Genomic DNA, 24694 nt, shown 5'->3' with positions numbered 1-24694 from the left:
TTATTTATGACTTGCCTTGTTTTGTTTCTTCTCCAATTATATTTGATTTTTTAAGTTGGAAGATTTGTTATGTCTAATGATGACAGCAACTAATACATGATACTCTGTCCTTCAAAGAAAAAAATATGATACTTTAAATTTGTGTAATAAGTACAAAGATGCGTGTGTGTTAAAGATTATTTGAGGTTATCTTATTTTTAAATAAGTCACTTGGATAAGCTTATAAATAAGATATTATACTTATCTAAAAGTTATTTTTATCTTATTTTAATAAGTTTCTCAAATTAACTTAGCGATAAACAATAATTCTTGTTATAAACACTTAATTAAATCTTTCGTCATTGCCAAGTTTATCCACGCTGCGAGCCATAAGGCTAATTCATTAATCTCATAGTGCAGTAAGCGGTAGATGGGTTGCTAAAAAACTTTTTTCAGCAGTGTTGCGTACAATATCAACTCTTGTGTTGTGTATTGACTGTATTCTACAACTTGAATATCATATTATAGATTCACAGTGACAAAAATATTCTGTATCCTCTATTGATGGAAGGGCATTTAAACGTAACATCTCCAAATCATTGCACATATTTGGTATTGAATGCTCCATGTTAATGCTGCCAACAAGGACTTAACTCATTGTTATCTCAAAGTGATGTATATAACGAGATGTTCTATCTGTTTTTCTCATCACCACCATGACTAGAAAGAAGGTCAAACTCGCATTCATAACCAATGACTCAGCGAGGAAGGCAACATTCAAGAAAAGGAAGAAGGGTCTAATGAAGAAGGTTGCTGAACTGAGCACACTTTGCGGGATTGATGCATGTGCTATAGTTTATAGTCCCTATGATCCTCAACCCGAGGTTTGGCCATCGCCATTAGGGGTCCAACGTGTGCTCGCCAAATTCAGGCGAATGCCTGAATTGGAGCAGAGCAAGAAGATGGTGAACCAAGAGAGTTTTCTGAGGCAGAGGATCCAAAAGGCCAAAGAGCAATTGAAGAAACAGAGGAAGGATAACAGAGAAAAGGAGATAACTCAGCTCATGTTTCAGTGCCTCAGTGCAGGTAAAATCTTGCACAACATAAACATGGTTGATTTGAATGATCTTGCTTGGTTGATTGACCAGAACTTGAAGGACATCAATAGAAGGATTGAAGTGTTGACCAAGAATGCTCAAAGCCAAGCCCAAGCCCAAATGGTAGCAGCTGCAGCACCACCAGTGGTGACTGATATTGTAGCCAAGATTGAAGAGAGGTCTCCTGAAGGAAATCATGGCCAGGGACTTGATATGAACATTGATGTGATGCAGAAGCAGCATTGGTTTATGAATTTGATGAATAGTGGTGGTGGTGATGAGGCACTTCCTTTGGGAGATGTTAATCACCAAAATGGGTTTTGGCCAAACCCATTTTTCCACTGAAAAAATGTCAAGTGCTTGGTATCATTGTCATTCTCTCTTAACATGCGTCCATTAAGGCACAAAAATAAGTGATCATGGATTTTTCATGGTCTAGGATTTGCATGTTAATTTTCTTTGTTTCATTCCACTTTGTATTCAATCTTGTTTACAAGAGTATTTACTTTCAGAAAGTGATGTTAAGTTGAATAAATACCTTTTGGTGTGGCTTGCAATATATATCAATTTTCCATAGAATGAATTGTCAAGAATCAATTAAACGTTTGAGCATCCAATTTGTAGGTTATTTAGCCAACCTCTCAACAAAATTTTAAGATGCATATTTCACGGAACAAAATGCACAAAAAAATTGAAACATGAAAAGGAAATGGAAACCAAAAGAATAAAATCAAACCCAAATCATTGTTGTACAAAGAGTCTTCCAACTTTTTTTATATTGATCGGAGGAGTGAAAGTTTGAGAAAAAAGTGTCTACAGATAAGACTCATAACAGATATAGTTTCCTTGTGGCATTCTGGTTTTTAGGTCATGGTTCTGTTGAAGAGACTCAAATATTAATTTCGCTGTTTTTAAAGGGATTATTTTGTTGGAAGACATTGGATCCGAAAGCCTCTTACTTTATGTTATTTTTTTACACTGTAAATCAACTTAGAATGATTTTGCAAACACAGTCATGACCATGATTGCATGCTTCCACATAATGTTTACTTGTTGCCCTCAATCCCTCAATTTAGAATTTTATTGCAAGCCTGTTCTAATGTTTATTAGCACTGAAAATCCAAAAGGCCAAGGAGCAGGTGAAGAAACAGATGATCAGGGAAAAGGAGATAACCCAGATCATGTTTCAGTGGTGTGGCCCTCACAATATAAATCAATTTTGCATAGAAAGAATTTCAAAGAATCAATTAAATTGTTTGAGCATCCAATATTTATGTGTATATCTTTGTACAACAATGAATTCTGTTTCTAAAATATGACCTATTCAAAGAATTGAAAAGAGAAAAACAAAGTATCATTCTAATGAATCAGTGTTTGTTAAGATACTTCAACTCCAATGAAGAGTCAATGCACTCAGCTCTGCCTTTGTAACCATTCAACAGCTTCAACAATTCAGTAGCATTCTCCTTTGTGGTCTCATCACAACCAACTTGCAACATGACCAAGAGCTTCTGAAAAGCCCCAACTTGAAGCGCCTCAATCAAAATCGCCTCCTCTCTCTTGTCACAAATCTTCCTAAGAACAGAAACAGCAAAACTGGAAGCTAAATGTGACACTCTCAACACCTTAATCACAAGAGGCAAAGTCAAAGCATTCCTTTTAGCAATATCCTTCCCTTCTTTACAGTCACAAATACAATCCAACACCCCCAGTGCCTTCTCACATGTCCCTTTGTCAGCACAATCCACAATGATTTCTAGCAGCAATGAAACCAAACCCAGTTCCACAAATCTCTCAGCAACTGCAATTCCCTCTTTATGAGAAACCAAGTTGAAAATTGTAGCCAAACATGCCTTGGTAGAATTAGACCCAATAGAATCCTTAATAATCTCAATCAAACCGTCAGCAATTCCTTCAGTTTCCACCAAAATCTCAGCTGGGACTTCCTTCAGTAACCTGGCAGCATTTTTTCTTGCCCCCAAATCTTGACCACCCAGAAACCAAACCATGCAATTCACAGAAGCTTCTGAACTCAATTTCAATCTCCCCTCTTCCCCAAACGGAATCATCCATGTCAAAACCTCCAAAATCTCCTCCAAAACACCCACATGATTCTGAACCGAAACTCTAGCAAAAGAATCAAACACGGTTGCAAGAACAACACCAGCCCCATTCTCAATCACGCACTTCCTGTTCCTCTCACCCTCTCTCCCCCAACCCTTGATCTTCCCCACGAACTCCACACACCTGATCCCATCTCCGCGCTGAGAAGCCGACAGCAACCTCGAACAAACCTCGGAAACCTCGAAGGGATTCAACGGGGCACGAGGAGTGGGGATTCTTTCGATTCCGTACGAGCTGTTCTTCACGCACCAATCCTGAATCATTCTCCTTAAGGAATGGTTTGGGATCAAGTCGAAGGTTGTTAGAATCTGGTTTGTGACAGGGCATTTCTTGTTCCCTGCTTCGATCCATTTCTCGATGCTGGTTCTGTCGTAGGTGATGCCGGTTGGTAAGGTTACAGGGTCCTTCATCAGGTCGAGGCTCACCGGACACCGGAAATGGTTGGGGATCACGATCTCCTCCACCGGCAAATCGGGAACTTGGTTTTGTTTCCCCTTGCGGACACGGCGGAGAACGTTTCTTCTTGTCCAAGATAGAACCATTTTTATGGGAAAAATAGGATTATACTAAGTTTGATTTGTTGTGTTGTGTTGTTTGTTCTGTGTTTTGGTTTGGGTTGAAGGATGAGAAGTTGAATGATGTGAAGAAATGGAGGTTGGGTTGTTGGTTTATATATGAGGATTTGGTCATAGATGAGAGTGGGTGTGGTAAACTGGTACGCGGGTCAAAGCTTAGCTAGGTGAGATGAGTGGTTGAAAGAGGACTATTTCAAATGAAGTGAAAAATATTAGAAAAATAGTTTGTAGATATTCGCACGGTCTAAGCATCCGAGATATACGGCTTTTGGACCCAAATGCTATATTTTATTTTAAAAATTACAGTTTGGGGTATTTTTTTTTATTTACCAAATTAGTATAAATCGCCACTGTCAGTGACGATTCTATTTTTTTTTTACTTTTTTAAAGAATCGCCAATGCTATTGGCGTTTTTTTTTTTAGTTTTTTAAATAAATCGCCAACCATGTTGCAACACTTTGATCATAAATATTTGAATTGATATTTAAAAATAAACATATGCATACATAATTTAGTTCAACAGAAAATTATTTTTTATTGTGGAGTCGAGCAGCAATGGATTTTTTTCCGCACATGTTGGGGTTGTTGCCTTCGAGGTTCTTCCAACACTTGATTTTCATTTCCTTCATTTCCTTCACTTATGTAATGCATAAGTTTATTTTTAAATATCAGTTCAAATATTTATGATTAAAGTGTTGCAAAAATGAGTAATGACATAAAATTGTGTGTGAGTATCAATTGATTAAATATCATTCTAATTACTATTTAAAAAAAATTAAAAAAAAGTAGAAAAAGCCAACTGTGTTGGCGATTTTAAGGAAAAAAAAATAAAAAATAAAACGCCAACTATGTTGGCGATTTTAAGAAAAAAAATTTAAAAAAGAAAAGAAAAGTAAACGCCAACCATGTTCGCGATTTATTTAATAAACGAAAAAAAAAAACAAAAACGCCAATAGCATTGGCGATTCTTTAAGAAAATAAAAAAAAAAAAATAGAATCGCCACTCACAGTGGCGATTTATACTAGTTTGGTAAATAAAAAAAAAAGTACCCCAAAGTTGTAATTTCCAAATTAAACTATACTATTTGGGTACAAAAGCCGACATATACATTTCGAAAGTGAGTCTGGAAGAAGAGAGAGAAGTAATGAATGCGATATATGTAGAAGAAAAAAACATAAAAGAAAATTGAGTATTTGTTGTGTGTTGTGTTGTGTCTGTTTGTACGTATGAGACTGAATATGAATTTTGGTGTGTAGCAGTAGTACTATTAGAAGTAGGTATTAATTAAGGGGAGGGTTTGAATGTTGACCGTTGAAGGATTGAAAATTTGAAGGAGAAGGACTATTTGAAGCGTGAAGAATTAAAGACTCAATTAATGAATTTAGAAAGGGAAAGTTATAGACTAATAGTAATAGTGGTACTTGTTAGACAAACAGGCAGGGTCAAGTTTGAAGGTAAAAAGCTTGAGTTTCTGACTTGCTGCATCATGGTATATTAATATTGTTGTGGTCAAGTGCGCGTGCCGGGGTCACACGTCCGTGTAGAGTGTCCGTGTGCTTGCACCAGCCGCGTAAACAGGTTGGAGAATCTTGTTAAGAGGACTTTTTTTTGTCTCAATATTTGGATAATTGGTTGGGCTGGGCTTGAACATGTAAAGGCCCTCTATGCATTTATGAAAAGGAAATAGTATCCATCTCCTGATACTAAAATTAATTATAGTTATAATATATTTTTTATTTAAAATAAAAAATAAGTTCCTCATATTTTACTAATATTATATACAATATTGAATTTCCCAAGTATTAGCTCAAGTGGTATGATTTATGGACATAAGAATTGAGGGAAATGAAGGTGAAGGGTCATGTATGAGAAGTATCAACTCTTATGTGACTCAAGGATACGGGACACCGTTTTCATGATGGGCCGCGTGAGGAATAAAACTTCGGGGATCATCACATTGGGCTAAAGAGAAAACCACAAGTGGATTGGACGTCACATCTTTTACCCAAAATCTTAAGACATTTGGTGTATGAATCCTCTCATCTTATAAATTGCTCAACACATTATAATTCTTCTAATGTGGGACTTACTCACACTTGATATCACGATATTTCAATGATCGATCCACTACCAATTTCGGAGCGTCAGTGTGGATTCACCTCATTTATTCATCACCACTAGCTTCCTTTCCCCCACAAAGTCATGACCCACTATGAATTCTGGCATGTCATTCTGATTTCAGTTTAGGTACCTCTGGAGATGGACTTGCCAAAGGTGTTATACTATGTTGAAGAACCAGTTCCTGAGTTAGAGGAAACTGATTCTGTTTTGGGTTCTTCAAGCTCCGAAGAGATCGAGGAACTTGAACTTATTAATCCAGCATCACCCTTAGGATACGATGGGCTTAACATCCCGCCCCATTAGGCTGAACATCGCAGACCCTTGAGTACTCTGTACTATAAGGAAATAAAGTTGCGCCCTCACTAATAGCAATTGCTTTTGGCGTAGTGGTAAGTGCTTGATCCAATACTTCTGCCAGAACCTGAGTCCTCTTTCATGTTGGAAGCCAATCTTCCAACAAGTTCTTATTGTTCAAAAGGAACCCATCATCCAACAGGAGTCCACTCCTTATACTGAAAATGTTGACACATGGCTGATTCCACATTTGTTGAGGACATCCCACCAGCCATTGCTTATAAGACTAATACTATGGATGAGGGTATGAATACAAATATGGATGCAATGAACTAGAAGATGGAAAAGCTCTTTGAGGTGCTATCTCATCACTTTAACCATCATTCTCGTTAGGTTTTTTTTCATTCACTCTTTATGTTTCTAAAGTCTTGTACTGGGCGAACCCTTCATGATTACCAAGTCTCTCCTAAGAAGCGATTTGGTCCGCAAAGGTATATGGACTGGGCAAATAAAGATCAAAGCGAGACATGCAAACACCATAAGCTCCCAGGCTTCGGATACCCATGGACTTGGTGAGCCATTCATCATTATCGGGTCCCACCTAAGAAGCGATTTGGTCCGCAAAGGCATGTGGATTGGGCGAATGAAGATCAAGGCTATACATGAAGACACTCTAGGCCTTCATGCTTCGGACACGGTGTCCTGTGGACTTATGGACTGGGCGAACCTTTCACAATCATTGGGTGTCGTCTAGGAGGCGGTTTGCTCCATAACGACGCCATGAGGAGTTGAGAGCTAGGCATCCAACCTGAAAATAACCATGTCTATGGGGAACATATGAGTCCTTATTGGCGATCCAAGCAACGAGTCCTCTCCATGGGCGAGCTACGTGAAGGCCAACGAAGGTCTCTTAGCCTCAACCAGTATAGATACTTAAACGATTTATATATTAAGGAAAAATAAGGCCTTTGTAAAGGCTTTTGGGCCGAGTGAAATAAGGCCGAAAATTCCACTAGAGGATTAGGCTTAGGGTTTTGACCACCCACTATAAAAAGGAAGGTCTTATTTTGTAGCACAGGTTTTAACTCATTTTATACTAAAAGCGACTTAGTTATTACAAAGCTCTACCTCCATTAGGGTTTTGAATCTACATCTTTCTCATTGTTCTCTAGACGTGAAAACTTCTTATATTTATATATATATACAAAGTTGGTTAATCATTATCTTGTTTTTTGATTGCATATGTTTCTCTAACTGATGACCGGGATATAGTCTTGTTTTTAGGGTCATTTCTTTGTAGGTTTTGAGTCTTTTTGTTGAGTCTCATGTAGTGTTTTATGCATTCTCATGCATTTTTATCTTTATTTGTGTTTTTGCTTCATTTAGGTAATTTCATAGTTTTATGAGGACTTTAGTTGCATTTTAGGTTAATTTAAGAGGTTATTGAAAGTTCCACTTGTTTTGAGGGCCTTTGTGCAAAACTGACCTTTAAGTTTCTAGATATTTTCCAAGCTTGTTCATCAAGGTTTCAGGTTGAATCAGTTGAAAGAAAGAATGTCAAGAGGCTTGGAGAATTTAAGGAAGGCTTAAAGAGGAGTAAAGAAGAAGATTAAAAGGTTTTCCAGCGTGCATTGGTGCCTAGGCATGCTCCATTGGCGCCTAGGCGCCAATTGAAGCCAGAGTTACTGTTTCTGGAACTGGAATTGGCGCCTGAGCATGCTCCAAGAGCGCCTGAGCGCCCGACACAGCAGAAAAATCGCCCATTTTTCCTATAAATAGGATTTTTGTCATTTCTCTTGAATCTTTTGTCATTTTCTCATATTCTAATAAGTTAGAAGAGAAGGTTTGGGTTCTAGAGCTTGAGGAGCTTTCTCCAAGTCCTATGATCCAGGTTTTACCTTTATTTTCTTGTATGAATTTCAAAGCAATGTTTGGCTAAAATCCCTTTTGCTTTGGGTTCTTTGTAAGACTTTGGATGTTTTAGCTATCATTCCTTTTCTATTCATGTTGTTTTGAGTAAACCCGTGAATCCCACTCCTATGCTTTATCTTTTAAGTTTGAATGCATGCTAGCTTTTTGCTTTTCTATAATCATAACGGAAGTTTGTTATAGATTTGGGACTTGTTGTGGGATTACCTCTTCTATGCTTGCTACTAGGAATAGAGGAAGGGTTGGGGTTTGTTGGTTTGAATTGCATGCTTAGTGCTTCTAGCAAATGTTTAGGTTGTCAAGGAATTGTGCCTATCTTTTGACTTGAGAGGGTTGTCTATGCGAGACATCGATAGATGACTAATTAGGCTATAACATCAAGGAGGGACTCTGAATTTTGTGAGTAGGAAAGGTTTGCTAAAACTGAATTAGTTGAGCAAGAACCCAAGACATTCTCATCTCTGAATTTCACTCGCTTTATTATTCGTTCACTTGTTCTTTTACATAACTCAAGAAACAATCAACCTTTAAAACTGAATTTTACTTGTTTTCCAACCTTGAACTTGAATCTTAAACTGAATTCGCAATCTAATTCCCTGTGGTTCGACAAATTAAAACCCGGAGGTATCTGTACACTTGCAGATTGACCAATAAGTTTTTGGCGTCGTTGCTGGGGAATTGTTTGTGGTTTTTGGTTTAAGTTTTTAGTTTGTGATTTTATTTTTGTTTTTATCTTTGTCTAGAATTGGTGCTACTAATCTTTCTCTGTTTGAGTGTCACACTTTTAGGTTACTCTCACGGGAGACACCGTCATGGGTGACAATATGATGGAGGAAGAGATGCAAGTCCATATTGAGGCAAGTATCCAAGATCACCCTCCGGTTACGAGAACAAGAAGTTAAGAATGTCAACCGGTCTCTTCGGGAACTCACTTCGGCTACCATGAGTTATGACTATCCCGGGAGCATTATTTTTCCTGAGGGAGTAGGAAAGTTTGAGTTGAGACCGGCATTCATCAACTTGGTGAGTCAAAGCCAATATGGTGGAGGTGCCCTTGAAGATCATCACGCTCACATGGAGAGGTTCATCCGAAATTGCAACACTTACCGGGTGAAATGTTCCGGCGGATGCAATTCGGTTGAGCTTGTTTCCATTTTCTTTGAAGGATGCAGCGGAGGAATGGCTGAATTTACAACCTCAAGGGAGTATCACTACTTGGGAAGACTTAGCAGAAAAGTTCACAACAAGGTTCTTCCCGAGAGCCCTTTTGAGGAAATTGAAAAAAGACATCATGAATTTTGTGCAAACCGCTGAAGAGAATCTCTATGAAGCTTGTGAGCGCTTCAAGAAACTCTTGAGGAAATTCCCTCAACACAATCTCACCCAAGCTGAATTTGTTGCAACGTTTTATGATGGTCTACAATACTCTTGGAGGTTTGGTTTGGACGCGACTTCTAATGGGGAGTTCGATGCTCTTTCCCCACAAGCGGGGTATGACTTAATAGAAAAGATGACAGCAAGAGCCATGAACTCCGAAAATGATCGCCAAACTCGAAGGAGTATGTTTGAAGTTGAAGCTTACAACAAGCTCTTGGCCTCCAACAAGCAACTCTCCAAACGAATGACGAAGATTCAAAATCACATAAAGGTGACCAAGGTGGTCGGTGCTAGTGTTGCCAAAGTGGAGTGTGTGACTCGTGGAGGGCCTCATGTTAGTAATTTTTGTACAATGACTAATCAAGGTTTCCGAGGTCAAAGCTATGGACTATCTCAACAAGTCCAAGAGCAAGTCGGTGAAAATGGTGGTTGCAAGAAAAGCTTAGAGGACCTATTGGAAAGCTACATCAACCGCATGGAGAACAACTATAAGAACCAGGAGGCGGCTATCAAGAACTTGGAGAACCAACTTGGCCAGCTGGCCAAGCAAATAACCCAAAGACCTCAAGGTAAATTTCCTTCCGATACTATCCCCAATCCCGAACAAGAACGTGCTTCTGCTATGACTACTAGAAGTGGTAGAGTGTTGAATGGGTTAGAAAATAAAGCTGAGGGAGAAAAAGTGAGGAAATAGTTGAGGAGGAAGTGAATGTTCCTATTAAAACTAGAGTGATGAATGATCCTATTCCTGAGCTTGGCAAAGTTCCATTTCCTAAAGCATTGGCTAAAAAGAATTTGGATAAAAAGCTTTCAAAATTTATGGATGTTTTTAAGAAACTCCATATTGATATCCCATTTTCCGATGCTTTGGAACAAATGTCTATCTATGCTAAGTTCATGAAGGTCATTTTAAATAAGAGAAGGAAGTTGAGTGAGGTTGATGAAACTATCATGATGACCGAGGAGTGTAGTGCCATTTTGCAAAGAAAAATGCCTAAGAAGAGAAGGGATCCTGGGAGTTTTACTATCCCAGTGGAGATTGAGGGGTTGACTGTTGTTGAAACCTTGTGTGATTTGGGAGCGAGCATCAACTTGATGCCGCTTAGCATGTTTAGAAGACTGAACTTAGGAGAGGTCACCCCGACCATGCTCTCCTTACAAATGGCGGACCGATCCCTAAAAACACCATATGAGATTGTGGAAGATGTTATGGTGAAGGTTGATAAGTACGTGTTCCCAGTTGATTTTGTGGTGCTAGGCATGGAGGAGGATGCGAAGATTCCTCTCATTCTTGGCCGACCCTTCTTAGCCACTGGTAGGGCTAAGATTGATGTTGATAAGGGTCAGCTCAGCCTCCGAGTTGGTAAGGACAAGGTAAGATTTTCAGTTTTCAATCCTAATTCACAAACTAACCTTAATGATGATTTTGTTTGTGATATGATCAAAAGCTTGTCCCGGTCTTCAAAGGAGACCCCCAAGATAAGTGAAAAAGATGTTGAGCTTAATCAAGCTCTCATCAAGCTTGTTAGTGAAAACAAGTATGGGGGGTCTAAAGATGAGAATTTCCAATCCCACATGGCCCAATTCACTCAAGCTAGTCACCTTGTAAATATGGAAGGTGTGACTAGTGATGAGCTCAAGATTAAGCTCTTCCCCCACTTCTTGAAGGGGGAGCAAGGATTTGATACGATGGTTTAGATGATACCCTCTCTTGGGAGGAATTGTTCCAAAGGTTTTGTGCAAGGTTCCTACCTTGCACATGTGGAAGAAAGATTGATGGTAAGGAATTTCCTTCCTAACACCAAAGGAAGGAGAGTCCACCTAGGACTATAACTTAGGGCTGCTTGGGAGACAACCCAAGTCTTGTTTTATTTGGCTTGTTTGTTTGTTGCATTTTGCAGGGAATGAGAGCCTGAATTATGGAGTTGGAGGTGTATCTAAGTCCTCCATGGTAATTGGTAAAGGAGGTCGACTCTTTCCCTTAGCGTAGTTCATGCATTTTTGCATATTTTTCCTTCGTAGATTTTGTTTGTCTTCTTAATCATGCATGTTTGTTTTAGAGTCTTCTATTTCCTGGTCATTGCTTCCCTATACTCACATGTTTTCGCCCGAAGTTATGCTCTCTAACTTGTTCTGGTTTTAGAAAATGTTTTTGTGAATACTTGGGTTTTATTTTGGGGATGAGTGATTGCATGCTTTGGGGAAGAGAGGAGGAGACTTCGGTCTTACGAGTGTTTCTTGAAGATAGAGTTGGTGTGAGTCCAATAAGGGTCTATCTTTGACCCTTCACCATAAAAATTCCCTGGAGGATCCTGACTCACTCGTACTTCTTGGTTCTGTATTGATTTCACTCTTTGCATGCTTTGTGATACTTGCACAATTCTTGAGATCTGTAGGTTTTTGAGCTTCAGAGTTTGTTGGCTTGAACATTTGTCCCTAGTTGTCCCTTTTGAACCTATCGAAGATTTCTTTGTTAGCTAAATGATTGGGATGGATGATATGTTGGATTCTGGGGAGTGATGGTCCTTAAATTGTTTTGGAGCTAAATAAAGTTTGAAATTGTCTCTTGCCCCATGTGAAAAAAGAATGAATGAAAAAGAAAAGGAGAAAAAGAACTCCTAATCAAAGTTGGAGTGCAAAAAAAAAAAAAGGTGATGTTGAAGCTCCGGGGTTACTAATTGGACCACAGTCAATATGTTTTGAAGCCTTCGTCATCCTTAGGGACCAAACCACCTTGTATTTCTCCTGGCCAACATTTCAACCTTTGTGAAGTCTCTTTGAATTTGTGCATGTTTGATCTCTGTTGCTCTTGAGTGAATGAAATCCAGAACCTATGAACTGCTTGTGTGCTTAGTGCACTAAATATTTCTCTCATACTAGGATTTTAGATCTATATGCTTCTCATGATGGACTCTACACTCTTCTTTGTCCGAAAGTTGGATGAAGTAGATTGTTGTATCTTTCTTTTGGAACCAGCTGTAGTTTCTATATCCCCCGGTTTTTGTGATGAGTATTCCTTGTTGAGCACTTGTTTTGGGAGCATTTCTTGCGCTTGAGAGCAAGCGAGTTGTTCTTTACGCTCGAGGGAGAGTTGTCGTTGAGTATAGTGGTGTGATGACCGGGATTTAGTCTTGTTTTTAGGGTCATTTCTTTGTAGGTTTTGAGTCTTTTTGTTGAGTCTCATGTAGTGTTTCATGCATTCTTATCCATTTTTATCTTTATTTGTGTTTTTGCTTCATTTAGGTAATTTCATAGTTTTATGAGGACTTTAGTTGCATTTTAGGTTAATTTAAGAGGTTATTGAAAGTTCCACTTGTTTTGAGGGCCTTTGTCCAAAACTGACCTTTAAGTTTCTAGATATTTTCCAAGCTTGTTCATCAAGGTTTCAGGTTGAATCAGTTGAAAGAAAGAAGGTCAAGAGGCTTGGAGAATTTAAGGGAGGCTTAAAGAGGAGTAAAGAAGAAGATTAAAAGGTTTTCCAGCGTGCATTGGCACCTAGGCATGCTCCATTGGCGCCTAGGCGCCAATTGAAGCCAAAGTTACTGTTTTTGGAACTGGAATTGGCGCCTGAGCATGCTCCAAGAGCGCCTGAGCGCCCGACACAGCAGAAAAGTCGCCCCTTTTGCCTATAAATAGGATTTTTGTCATTTCTCTTGAATCTTTATCATTTTCTCATATTCTAATAAGTTAGAAGAGAGTGTTTGGGTTCTAGAGCTTGAGGAGCTTTCTCCAAGTCCTATGATCCAGGTTTTACCTTTCTCTTCTTGTATGAATTTCATAGCCATGTTTGGCTAAAACCCCTTTTGCTTTAGGTTCTTTGTAAGGCTTTGGATGTTTTAGCTATCATTCCTTTTCTATTCATGTTGTTCTGAGTAAACCCTTGAATCTCACTCCTATGCTTTATCTTTTAAGCTTGAATGCATGCTAGCTTTTTGCTTTTCAATAATCATAACGGAAGTTTATTATAGATTTGAGACTTGTTGTGGGATTACCTCTTCTATGCTTGCTACTAGGAATAGAGGAATGGTCGGGGTTTGTTTGCCTGAATTGCATGCTTAGTGCTTCTAGCAAATGTTTAGGTTGTCAAGGAATTGTGCCTATCTTTTGACTTGAGAGGGTTGTCTATGCGAGGCATCGATAGATGACTAATTAGGCTAGAACATCAAGGAGAGACTCTGAACTTTGTGAGTATGAAAGGTTTGCTAAAACTGAATTAGTTGAGCAAGAACCCAAGGCATTCTCATCTCTGAATTTCACTCGCTTTATTATTCGTTCACTTGCTCTTTTACATAACTCAAGAAACAATCAACCTTTAAAACTGAATTTTACTTATTTTCCAACCTTGAACTTGAATCTTAAACTGAATTCGCAATCTAATTCCCTGTGGTTCGATAAATTAAAACCCGGAGATATCTGTACACTTGTAAATTGACCAACACTAACCTTCATATTTCTTTTAATAATATGATAAAATGAGAGAAAATAAGTAATTTCACTAAGTGTAAAGGGCAACCTAAGTTAAAATCAACTTCAGTATAAGTTAAAAAACTTAAGGAAGTAATGTTATAAAGAGAACACAATTCAAGAACTAATTTAAAAAAAGTTAAAGATTATAGGAGTAATCAACTCAGAGGGAGTTTATATTTAAGTAAGAGATTTTTCATAAAATCATTACTTTTAGAAAAGAGAATATATTGATATAAAAGAGTTCTTGGAGACAAAGTTCTTCTAAGTGAGTTAAAAGAACAACAAACAAGAAAACAAGCAGAATAAAATCAATATTTAAGATAGGAGTTCGATCCTCATCCACGGGAATGAAGTGCATGTTGTGGTCACTCGTTTATTGCTTAATGTGAGCACCTGCTGTAAGGGGATTATTCATTATTGTCAGTGGTGGGATACCTTGGGCACACCCAAAAAAATAGTATCTATACACTACAAGAAAAATGATCATTGGTGTCAGCTTTCGTCGGCTGAAAGCTGAAAGCCGACACTAACAAGCCAAAACCCAACACATTAGATGATTTAACTTCGGTGTTCGGGATCGCTAACGTGTAATGTTAGTTGCGTTGTCGACACTAACTGACATGTATTATTATAACACTTGTTATCCTATTTTTTAATGAACACCTTTGAACGCATTTCTTTTGCCATTTTAAAAAATTATCATTAAAAAAACTAGAAATTAGAAGAGCCGGAGATTGATTTTATTTTATTTTATTCTAAATTTTTAAAATTTCTTAATCTTTTCAAGAAAAGTGTTAACTTATGATGGTTTTAAAAGTTGAGTTATTTACTCGTCTTTTCTTTTTTGAAACTTATTTATTTTTCAATAATAGGGCATTTAAAATTAAACAATATCTTTGTGGTTTCATTATATTTTAATAATTTGATTTATTTTTTTTTGGTCAAATGGTCCTCATTGTATTAGTAGAGCACTAAAAGCCCAAGAGCTTAATACAAAGGCCCTCCATAGAGAGACAAGGCGTAAACGCCCAAACTGTCAACACAATACAACACAGTCTGCTGAAGATTTGAAACTAGGAGATCTAGACTAGCTTGTGGGCTTACACATGTTGTTCAGGAACATAAACATTAAAAAACTAAAATCTGGTCTAACAAAAAAATGAAGAAACGACAGCGTACAGGGAACCAAACCCTAGCCCTCCACAGGAGAAAGGAGGCGGAGTGGTGGCAGATGTGGACACGACGGCGACTCCAAGGCTCAACCCAAGAGGCGATCTGCTGCAAATGGAAGCGAATATTTGATGTTGAAACTTTAAATGCCGCTTCTTCTAAGCCTTGCCGGCTCTGCCGACTTCAGAGAAACAACTCTGCTACCAAACCATCACCAGTCAAACCAGAAGATCAGATCTGAAATAAAGGATAACTGAGACCAAGGGGATCGTCACAGGCGATGGTGGCCAAGGTGGTTGGTGGTTGAGGGTGGAGGTTGCGGTGGTGGCATTGAAGAAGGCCACGAGGTGGTTCATGTGGTGACTAGAGGTGGTTGCAGGTGAAACTGAGGGAGAGAGCAGGGTGGAGGGGCAGTAGAGGAGGTTGTTGTTGAGACGAAGGCGACGAAGGCATGGAGGAGGCGAGAGTGGGTGGAGGAGGGCGGAGTGAGCCACAAGAGGTAACAGAAAAGGGAAGAGAACCAGATTGAAAGGAAGAAAACCCACTTATTGGGTAGCAGATCCACCTAATGTGGAAAGAACCCACCTATTGTGGGAGAGAAACCTACCTAACTGCAGGAAGAAACCTCAATGAAGGAGAAGGAACCCCCAATGGGGGAGAAAACCCCCAAAGGGGGTGACGGTTGCTCAAGGTGTCTGTGCCCTACCTGAATGATTGCAATTGCAAATAGATCAAGGGTCTGAGTCTAGTTGTTTTATTGGGCTGGTTTGGGTAGTTTGTTTTGTGGTGTTGAAAGTCCAAATGGTCTCCTTCTATCGGCTTGTCACGAGCTGTTTTTCTCTTGATAATGGTCGAGCTCTTTCTCTTGGCCGTAATGGAATTGTTTGAGGCGTTTTTTGTTTGCTTATTTTGTTGGTGTTGTTGGGGTGAAATTTGATTAGTTTTGGTTCATGTGTTTGTTTGAAGATTACTTTTTACACTCTCATTTTTTATTATTTAGACATCCATTTAGTTTAAAATTTAAAAAGAAAAGAAGGTGTTAGGATGTGTAAAAAATAAAAGAGAGATGTATAAAAATTAATCCCCATTTGTTTTGGGCTGCTTGTAGTATAAGTTTGAATTTTCTTTTCTTTGTTTTGTCATTGTTCTTTAAGGAAGGGAGGCGACAGGTTGTTGTTCTTATTAATGTTGTATTAAGCACCTGATTCATAAGCAAGGTCTTTTAAGGAGATATGATACCATGAAATTGCTTGGCTTGGCTTAAGAATATTTGGTTCGTTGGAGTTTTGGGTTATTGTGGGGGTGTAGATAGAGGATATTTCATAGTGTTTAATTTGTTTACATCCATTGGGTGTTGGTTGCTAATTCTTCAAATTAGTTTTGAAGCTGGTTTGTTATCTTGTACATGAGTTGTTACTTCTATGGAGAATAGTTGTTTCTCGAGTATTAATTTTAATGAATATTTCTTTTGATTTCGGAAAAACTAATAATCTTTTATATTTTAATGATATTCCATCTAGTTAAAACTTGACACCATTAAGTGGAAGAAAGTGTTATGAAAATTTAAAACATAAGGAAGAGGAAGGCAAACAAAACCATTTTGCTATCTATGCTTTTAATAAAATACTTTCACGAGTATATGTGGATGCTTGAGTACCTTGAAGCCGTTAAATTGACAAAAAGTTCTATGAAAATATATAGCAAAAAGCAAATGATGGGAAACGAATGTCATTATATCTGCGCTAATAACAAAATACTTTCACAATGAGATGCGAGTGCTTGAATACCATTAAACAATATTAAAATAAACTATGTTGATAGGTTAACTAGAAATTTCAAACAATTTTGCCAAATATTGACCAAAATCATATCAGTGCCAAATCAAAATAACAAATTAAAGCACTTATAAGATGCGAGAAATAAAAGTTTATCATCTTCTTCAAGAATTAAACCTTTCTTAATATATCATTGTTTACATCCTAAAACTTTTCCACCTCCATCATGTTACACCATCAAATATACACACAACATAATATTTTTATTTACACTGTAATAGAAAACATAATAAAAAAATTAATTATATAAATTAACTTAGTCATACACAACAACTTAGCTAAAATGTCATGTAAAACAACTTGATATAGTGCCACATGATAATCAGGAAGCAAAAGCAAAAAAAAAGACCAGAATTCAGGATATTTAAGGATTACATTACTAAACTTCAAATAGACTCATTGTATTCCTTATATAAATTTCAGTTTTTTAGAAGAGAGGAGCTCTGCAGGGTGTTCCCTTTCTTTTGTTACGCTGTGCTGGGGGTTCAACAGTTCCCACATTTTTTCCCTGATTAAGACTCTGAGTGAAAATAAATGGAGGATTTGAATCATTAGGCTTCCTTGAAACAACTTCAACCTGAGAAAGTTTAGATAAAAAAGTCAAAGAACACTAAGTACAAAGTCCAATTTAATGGAAGAGGGAGTAAATAGATGAGAAACATGAAATTTCACCACCTTGCATGAAATGGAGCAGTAACGATATAAGTCAGGCTCCATCAACTTCCTGTTACAAGTGTGGCATGTTGATTCTTCACTCTTTTTTGCTGAACCAAAGTGTGGAAGAGGCTTCAGAGAAATAATCATATGCGTATTGCATTTGTAGGGCTGCAACCAAAGATAAGTCAAATAAAAATGTATAGTGCTGATTTTGGTTACAAAATTTCACTTTCTAAATCCAATATTCAATTATTGGAAGAATATGTAAAATGTAGTAAGGAATGTTGACGTGTTTTAATGGTCCAAATGTTTATTTGAGTTGTACTAGGTTGTTTAGTTAACTAGAAAAAATGGACTATTTTGACTTTATTCCATTAGAATTTTTATAGATATGATATGAACAATACTTTTGAGACTGCCGTCGATAGATATGATTTTATTTGCCAGTATGTAATGCAAGAACACATGACAAAACTAAAATAATATGGTGGTAAGCAATCCCTACAAGAGGATATTAAATATGTCCATGAATAAGAATCTAAACGAGTTGTAAAATATTTAGTGATATCGTGTGCTGCTTCTATATTCATATATGCTTCATTTAGTTGCATAATTATTCTTAGGTCAGGTGATAGAATGAACCTTAAAGTACGAGCAATAAACACATAAATCTAGCAAGTTATATCTCATATGAAAAAATTATCACCTAGTAAAACAATCAAAGGGGAAATGAATAAATAATACTCAACTCCAAAATATAATGTAGATATCTAATTTATACTTACCAAAGCGATAATGATTTCCCTCAAATTATCACATGAATTTATATAAGTTATATTACCTTTAAAAAAATAATTCATATACATAAGTTATATTGCGTATATTTAGATACCACACATGAAATATTCAGTCAAAACCTTTAAGTCAAGGTAGGATGTTATACCTGAATTTGTGAGCAGTCGATATGCTTTTCAATTGAATCAAGAGAGACAAATATTTGTAACTGTGTCTGTAGAATTTAAGCATCCTGTGTTTGTGATGAGTTTCTGATGATGCACAATGTTGACAAACAGACAGCTTGCAATCTACGCAATACTTGTTTAACTCGTTCCTATTTAATTAATGAGTTGAACATGGGTCAAAGAATGTTCTGCTTAAAAAATCCTCAAGCCATTTTGTCTTGCAGACTTTATCCACTTGCTCTCCCTACAAAGTATGGCATGTTAGTAAAGGTTGTACCAAAAGTTATTAAAATGAATCATCACTTATCCTTCTATAATTTAATCATTTTCATTATTTTTCTTTCTTTAATTTCTCTATGTACTGTAAAATTTGGTATTTCTACTTAAATATTAGCGATTTTTAGTGGCTAATGTACTTTGTTACATTTAACATCAATATATCTAAACTCACTTTGTTGTCTATCCGTGTTATCATTGAGACTAAAAATAGCATTACAAAAGAGCAAAAATAATTAAAGGTACATTCTCATTTCTAGATTTGAGAAGAAAAAGTAATAACAACTTATTCCATGTAAAAATATATGGAGATGGGTACATAGCGAGTAAAACTGACTAGGTGTTGGAGATCAAGATGATAACAGTTGATGGTGAAGCAACACATAACTAGAAATGCTTCATTTCAAGCATTATTTAGTATTTTTAACATGTGAAAAATTCCAAAGAAGACAATCAAAGTAGATATACCAAATATATAAAAATTTCTATCTACTTGCACAAGAACTATTATATCTAATCTATGAAACCATTCCAGTTCTAGTAAAATTACTTTTTCTTCATTAACCTCATTGATGAGCATATAAACAGACAAACAAAATCTAGAAAGAAAAATACTGTTATCCTAAGTCACTTCTCTAAGATGAAATTTTGTCACAAAAAAATACTTCATTTACCTAACCTTTTTTTTTTTGAAAGAAGAGCGAAAATATCAAAAGAATAATCAAAATACTAAAGATAAATGATCTGCTAGATTTGTATAAAATAAATATACAGGAAAGGTTTTCTGGTTATATACCTTGTCCACTTTTTTGGATGAAGAAGAACTCATCTTTTCCTTCTTTCAAATTGAGATGATAGTATTTGATTTTATTTCAGAATGAAAAGATGTTCAAAGAAGAATTATAGATTCAACTGGAAGAACTTTCCTAACGGAAAATAAACAGAGAAAAAGGAGAGAGTGAGAGAAAGGTTCTCCCACAAAGAATACATCTAGATGGTGCTAAAGAGTGCTTATATACTCAGTGAAGAAAAAGACATTCATTCGGTAAAGGTTTTAATTTACAATGATAATTGAGTAATTTCAGTTAATCTTCTTTAACATATTTTCTTACTGCAAGACAATCTTTACTCAACATTTGAACTTTTCACTTTAATCTGTTGTATTACTCAGCAAATTGGCATCTAGTACAAAAGCTGGCGTTAATAGTGTGCATGTAATCAAAACTGACAACTGGCAAAAGCACCCGATGATGATGGTAATTTCCTCATAAATTTTGAAAATTTTAGATGAAGCCAGTAGAGAGTGTGTGACATTACTGAGGTGCATGTAATTAAATCTTACCATTGGCAAAAGTACAAGATGATGATGCTGATTTCCTTAGAAATTTTGAAATTTTTGGATAAAGTCAACCAACAAAGAGTGTATGACGTTACTGTTGTGGCTGTAATAAAATTTGACAATTGGGAAAAACACCTGATGATGATGCTGATTTCCTTAGCAATTTTGAAAAATTTAGATGAAACCAACAGAGAGTGTGTGACGTAACTGGTGTGCATGTAATCAAATCTGACAATTAGCAAAAGCACATGATAATGATGCTGATTTCCTAAAAGAATTTGAACAATTTATATGAAGCCAACATAGAGAGCGCATATTAAAAAAAAAGGGAAATAAGTAAAAAAAATATGAATCAATGTTTATCATTAACATATCATCGAAATGACCATGAACTATAGTAACTATAGTATCTTTAACCGCTGTGACCAATAATACAAACAAATTTCAAATACACATACACAAAAGTTTATGTTTCAAAAGTTCATGAATTGAATAAAAATGTCAAGCTTTCTAGCATCATACCGGAATACTATGCGAGGGAAGCGTGAAGGATTAGAGGAACAAAGTGCATCGCTCCAAAGACTAAAAAGTAGAAACGACAAAGTAGTTCAACTGCTGAATTTCGAGGTAAGAATTTTGAGTGGGATACTAAACCCAAGAGTGTTTGATAGTGCTTTGTTGTCCTCGAGAACTAGCACACTACATAGGGTTTCCAGCTGGTTGACAAAATCTTATAGATTTTTTTTTTTTTTTTGGAAAAGTGGTTTGAGCTTCGTGTTAATGATAATATTAATTAGTTATTAAATCTTCTGATACGTATGAAAAAAATATAAAAACCAGGTAAGTATTTAATTATAAAATGTTGCATTAGTAAAAATACTGATTAGCTATTAATGATTTTTTTATCTTACTAATTCTATTAAATATAAATATTAAAATTAGTTAAAATACTAATTATTAATAGAAAAAGTTCAAGAATACACTAAGTAATATTTTTTTATAAAAATAATAATAAGTATTAAAACTATTTAATGAAATGATGGTTTTTTATAACAACTATACAAAAAATACTTTAGAGAAATTTTAATGGTATTTATTATTATTAATTATTAACTCTTCTTTGTGAAAATAAATTTCAATGATTAACTCTTATGTATTTGACCAGAGCTATTTTCCTCTTTTTATATTAGTGATAATACTAATTCGCTATTAATGATTTTTTATCTTAGTAATCATAATATAAATAATAAAATTAGTTAAATTACTAGTTATTTATAGAAAAAGTTCAGGAATACAACAAAGTAATATTTTTATAAAAAATAGTAAGTATTAAAACTATTTAATGAAATAATTCTATTTGTTAACAACTATATGAAAAAAGAATTTAGCTAAAAGAACAACACACAAGAAAACAAGCAGAATAAAATCAATTTTTAAGATCACTTAAGATATTTATGTAAATATACTTTATTTGGCTTAAATTTCAAGTTATAACATAAATGTTGGTCAACATCAAAGGAGGAAGATCGTTAAATTTAAACGTGAAACACCTAAATCAAATAATATTATAGAGTAAGATTAGACTTCAACAATTGATAGAGAATTTTAGATAGTAAAACACATGAATAATCTTTTGTTTGGGGGGGGGGGAGGGATATTGACATTTTTAGAGTTATTAAATTTTTCACTTATTAGCTTAAGGTTGTCTTAAGACATTAACAAGAGCCTAAATATGATTTTTTAATTATTAATGACATAAAAAGATGAGTTTTCACAAGTTGCAAAAAAGGCAACAAAGAAGCCAAAGTAAACAAGCACCCACCCCACCAAGACCCTACCAAGGAAACCAGAAAACCAAACCCACCCCTAAAAACCACCAAAAAAAGAACGCGATAAAGGATGCTGGAAGGGTTTGGGATTTGGCGCAGGTAAGATCCTGGAATTGGTTGAGAGCGGCGAAAAAGAATTTTGTTGTTCAATGTATGAATGGATATCCAGTCTGAGATATTGCATAGGTCTCCTTTGAAGCTGTAATTTTTGTGGCCTCTGAGTTCATTCTATACGGCTAGAGCAGAAGTTTGACATTGGTTTTCTTCTCTGGTGTGGGTGAATACAACCTGTATTGCTGCTGTGATTTTTTTGAACTCTGAATTGGTTACTTAGCTTCGTTGTTTGTCATTGGGCTGTTAAGCATTAGATAGGCCTGGAGCCGTTTTGTCCACTTAGTGCTTTGGGCCCTGTTTTTGTGTTTGTTCACTTTTCTGTTTTTTTCCTCCCTTCTCCCCTTTCTATCCTTGTCAGTATTATTAAACTCGGCCCGGTGATCGACTCGGTTAGGGCACTGGGTTAATGGGTTACTGGTCTGACCACTGGGTCACTGGTTGAATCGCTTAACTCGGTTTACATTAAAAAATTAATAATACTAAGTATAATATAACATAAAATTAAAATTAATATCACAATTATTTAAATAACAACGAAATAAAAATACCTTTAATATATTATCTTGTCAATTACTTCTATTTATTAATAATTTTTTTTTGAAAGAATAATTCTATATTAATTTCTTTTATATTTGTATATATTTATACGTTAGGATTAGAATGGAAAAATTAAGATTATTAAAAAAAAGTTAAAAAACAATAGCAGCTGTTAGCATGTTAAGAAACAGAATTTATAAAAAAAAAAGCTGGTGGCCTACGTAGCACTGTAGCAGCAAAGCATTAAGTAGAGAAAGAGTAAAAAAAAAAACCACCATAATGAACCCAACTTTACATGGGCCTAGCATAAAATACCCATCTTCATAAACCCTATTTTCTCATCTTCTTTCTTATAGGTTCTTATAGTGCGCCGCACACTGACTTTACAATTTCTTTCTTCTTCATTTACTGCGCTGGCCTTCATGCAATGCTCTCATCTTCATTTTTTTTTTCATAAATTCCTACTTCTTCTCTTTGTGTAATTGCGTAGGAGGTGAGAAATAGTGAGATTCAAAGCTTCTATAAAGGTAGTGAGCGACGGATGCTCAGTAAAAGATGAGTTTTGCTCTACAGATCTGAGATTTTTTCACCTTTCAAACACAACCGGTCCAACCATTACCGGCCGAGTCGCCGATTTTTATAGAAAATCGGCCGAGTCTAACGGTTTCTTCCGGTTCAATTGCACCCCCGATCCAATCATTGATTCGAACCGGCTACATGGCCAGGTCCCGGTCTGACCGGTTCAACCGGCCGGTCCGGTCCGAGTTTAATAACACTGATCCTTGTATATACCTTGGGTTGAGGTACCCCTAGTACCTTTATAATACAATTCTGCTTATAAAGAAAAGATGATCGCGCTTTAAAAAATTAATTATTCATTTAAAAATATATTAATTTAGTATTTTAGCCCGTGCAATGCACGTGAAGTGCACGAGAATTTTTTTTACAACATTTAAATTTCATATATAAATTCATAGTAAAGTAATATTTTTAAATAAAATTATGTTTTTAAATAAAATAAATAGATACTAAAGTATAACTTTTAATCAGTAATTTTTTAATTTATAATATAAATTAAAGTATTATTAGTTTTAATTAGGAAATTTACTCACATTTATATCTCTTTACTACTATTAATTTTCACTATAACCTACCATATCCATTTTAGTAATTTTATTTCTAAAAGAATAACAATACTATCATATCAAAATTCATTTTGTAAAACTTATTTTTACCCTATTATTTTTAAAAATTAACATGTTCTCTCAAATTTAATTTTCCAAGCGTGTGGGTTTGAGCCTCTTTACCCCCACAAGGGCGTGAGTTCAAATCCAATGTGGACATAAATCCCCATGCAGTGGATTACTTAGAAAAGTACCCTACCACTCAAGAATGTCGTTCGGGTGGACTTCTGTTGGTCTCCTCAGAGGTAATAAAGGAGATAATCCTCTCCGTTGGAGATCCTCAATATGACACTAGCACCCTGTCTGGTAGGCTTGGAGATGTCTCTCCAATTAGCTCTACCACTTTTCAATAAAAAACAATTTCAAACTTAACTTCATAAAATTTTATTTCATTGGAGAGTGTTAGAATATGGAGAGAAACGAAAAATTTGAGACTATAATTTGTTGAGAAAATAATAATAAAAATTTAGAATGGAAAGGAAATATTTCAAAAGTGTAAAAGCAAAACTGTTGATAAAGCATCGTTCAATAGGCTTTAAGAAAGCCAGCAAAAAATAAATTATATTCTTTTTATTTTTTGTGAACTTGGTTTGTTTTCCATTATATCACAATTTTTTCAAATAATAATTAAATTAATTATTATAATTTGGAAAATTTTCTTTATAGTTCTTTTTACATCGATCGAAAAGATAAATTGTACCCTACAGGATCGATCCCTGAACATTCCCTTTCTCAACCCATATGTCCCCAGCTCTTACTACTTGAGCTATCATTTTGAGACTTTTTATATTAATCTACTCTTACAAATTTTCCATTTAATTTTCCCA

The 24694-nt window shown here is 35.7% G+C and overlaps 2 protein-coding genes and 1 non-coding gene across 3 annotated transcripts; 1 reads left to right on the top strand and 2 right to left on the bottom strand.

Annotated features, from left to right (window-relative positions):
* The first annotated feature begins 441 nt into the window (after window positions 1–441).
* Window positions 442–1655, top strand: LOC130723487 (agamous-like MADS-box protein AGL80). The gene has a single exon (XM_057574556.1). The coding sequence runs from the start codon at window positions 696–698 to the stop codon at window positions 1419–1421; it is 726 nt and encodes a 241-aa protein (XP_057430539.1). The 5' UTR covers window positions 442–695; the 3' UTR covers window positions 1422–1655.
* A 654-nt stretch (window positions 1656–2309) lies between these two features.
* LOC130723486 (U-box domain-containing protein 21-like) lies at window positions 2310–3855 on the bottom strand. The gene has a single exon (XM_057574555.1). It carries the CDS (start codon window positions 3740–3742, stop codon window positions 2444–2446), a length of 1299 nt encoding a protein of 432 aa, XP_057430538.1. The 5' UTR covers window positions 3743–3855; the 3' UTR covers window positions 2310–2443.
* Window positions 3856–9393: 5538 nt separating this feature from the next.
* On the bottom strand, window positions 9394–9500 carry LOC130727053 (small nucleolar RNA R71). The gene has a single exon (XR_009015095.1). It is a non-coding gene; the product is annotated as a small nucleolar RNA R71 (small nucleolar RNA).
* Window positions 9501–24694: the final 15194 nt, after the last annotated feature.

This window comes from Lotus japonicus, chromosome 6, assembly GCF_012489685.1.
Source record: "Lotus japonicus ecotype B-129 chromosome 6, LjGifu_v1.2".
Lineage (NCBI taxonomy): Eukaryota > Viridiplantae > Streptophyta > Magnoliopsida > Fabales > Fabaceae > Lotus > Lotus japonicus.
Note: the sequence above shows the minus strand (reverse complement) of the source record. Positions and strands in the feature narration are given on the sequence as shown.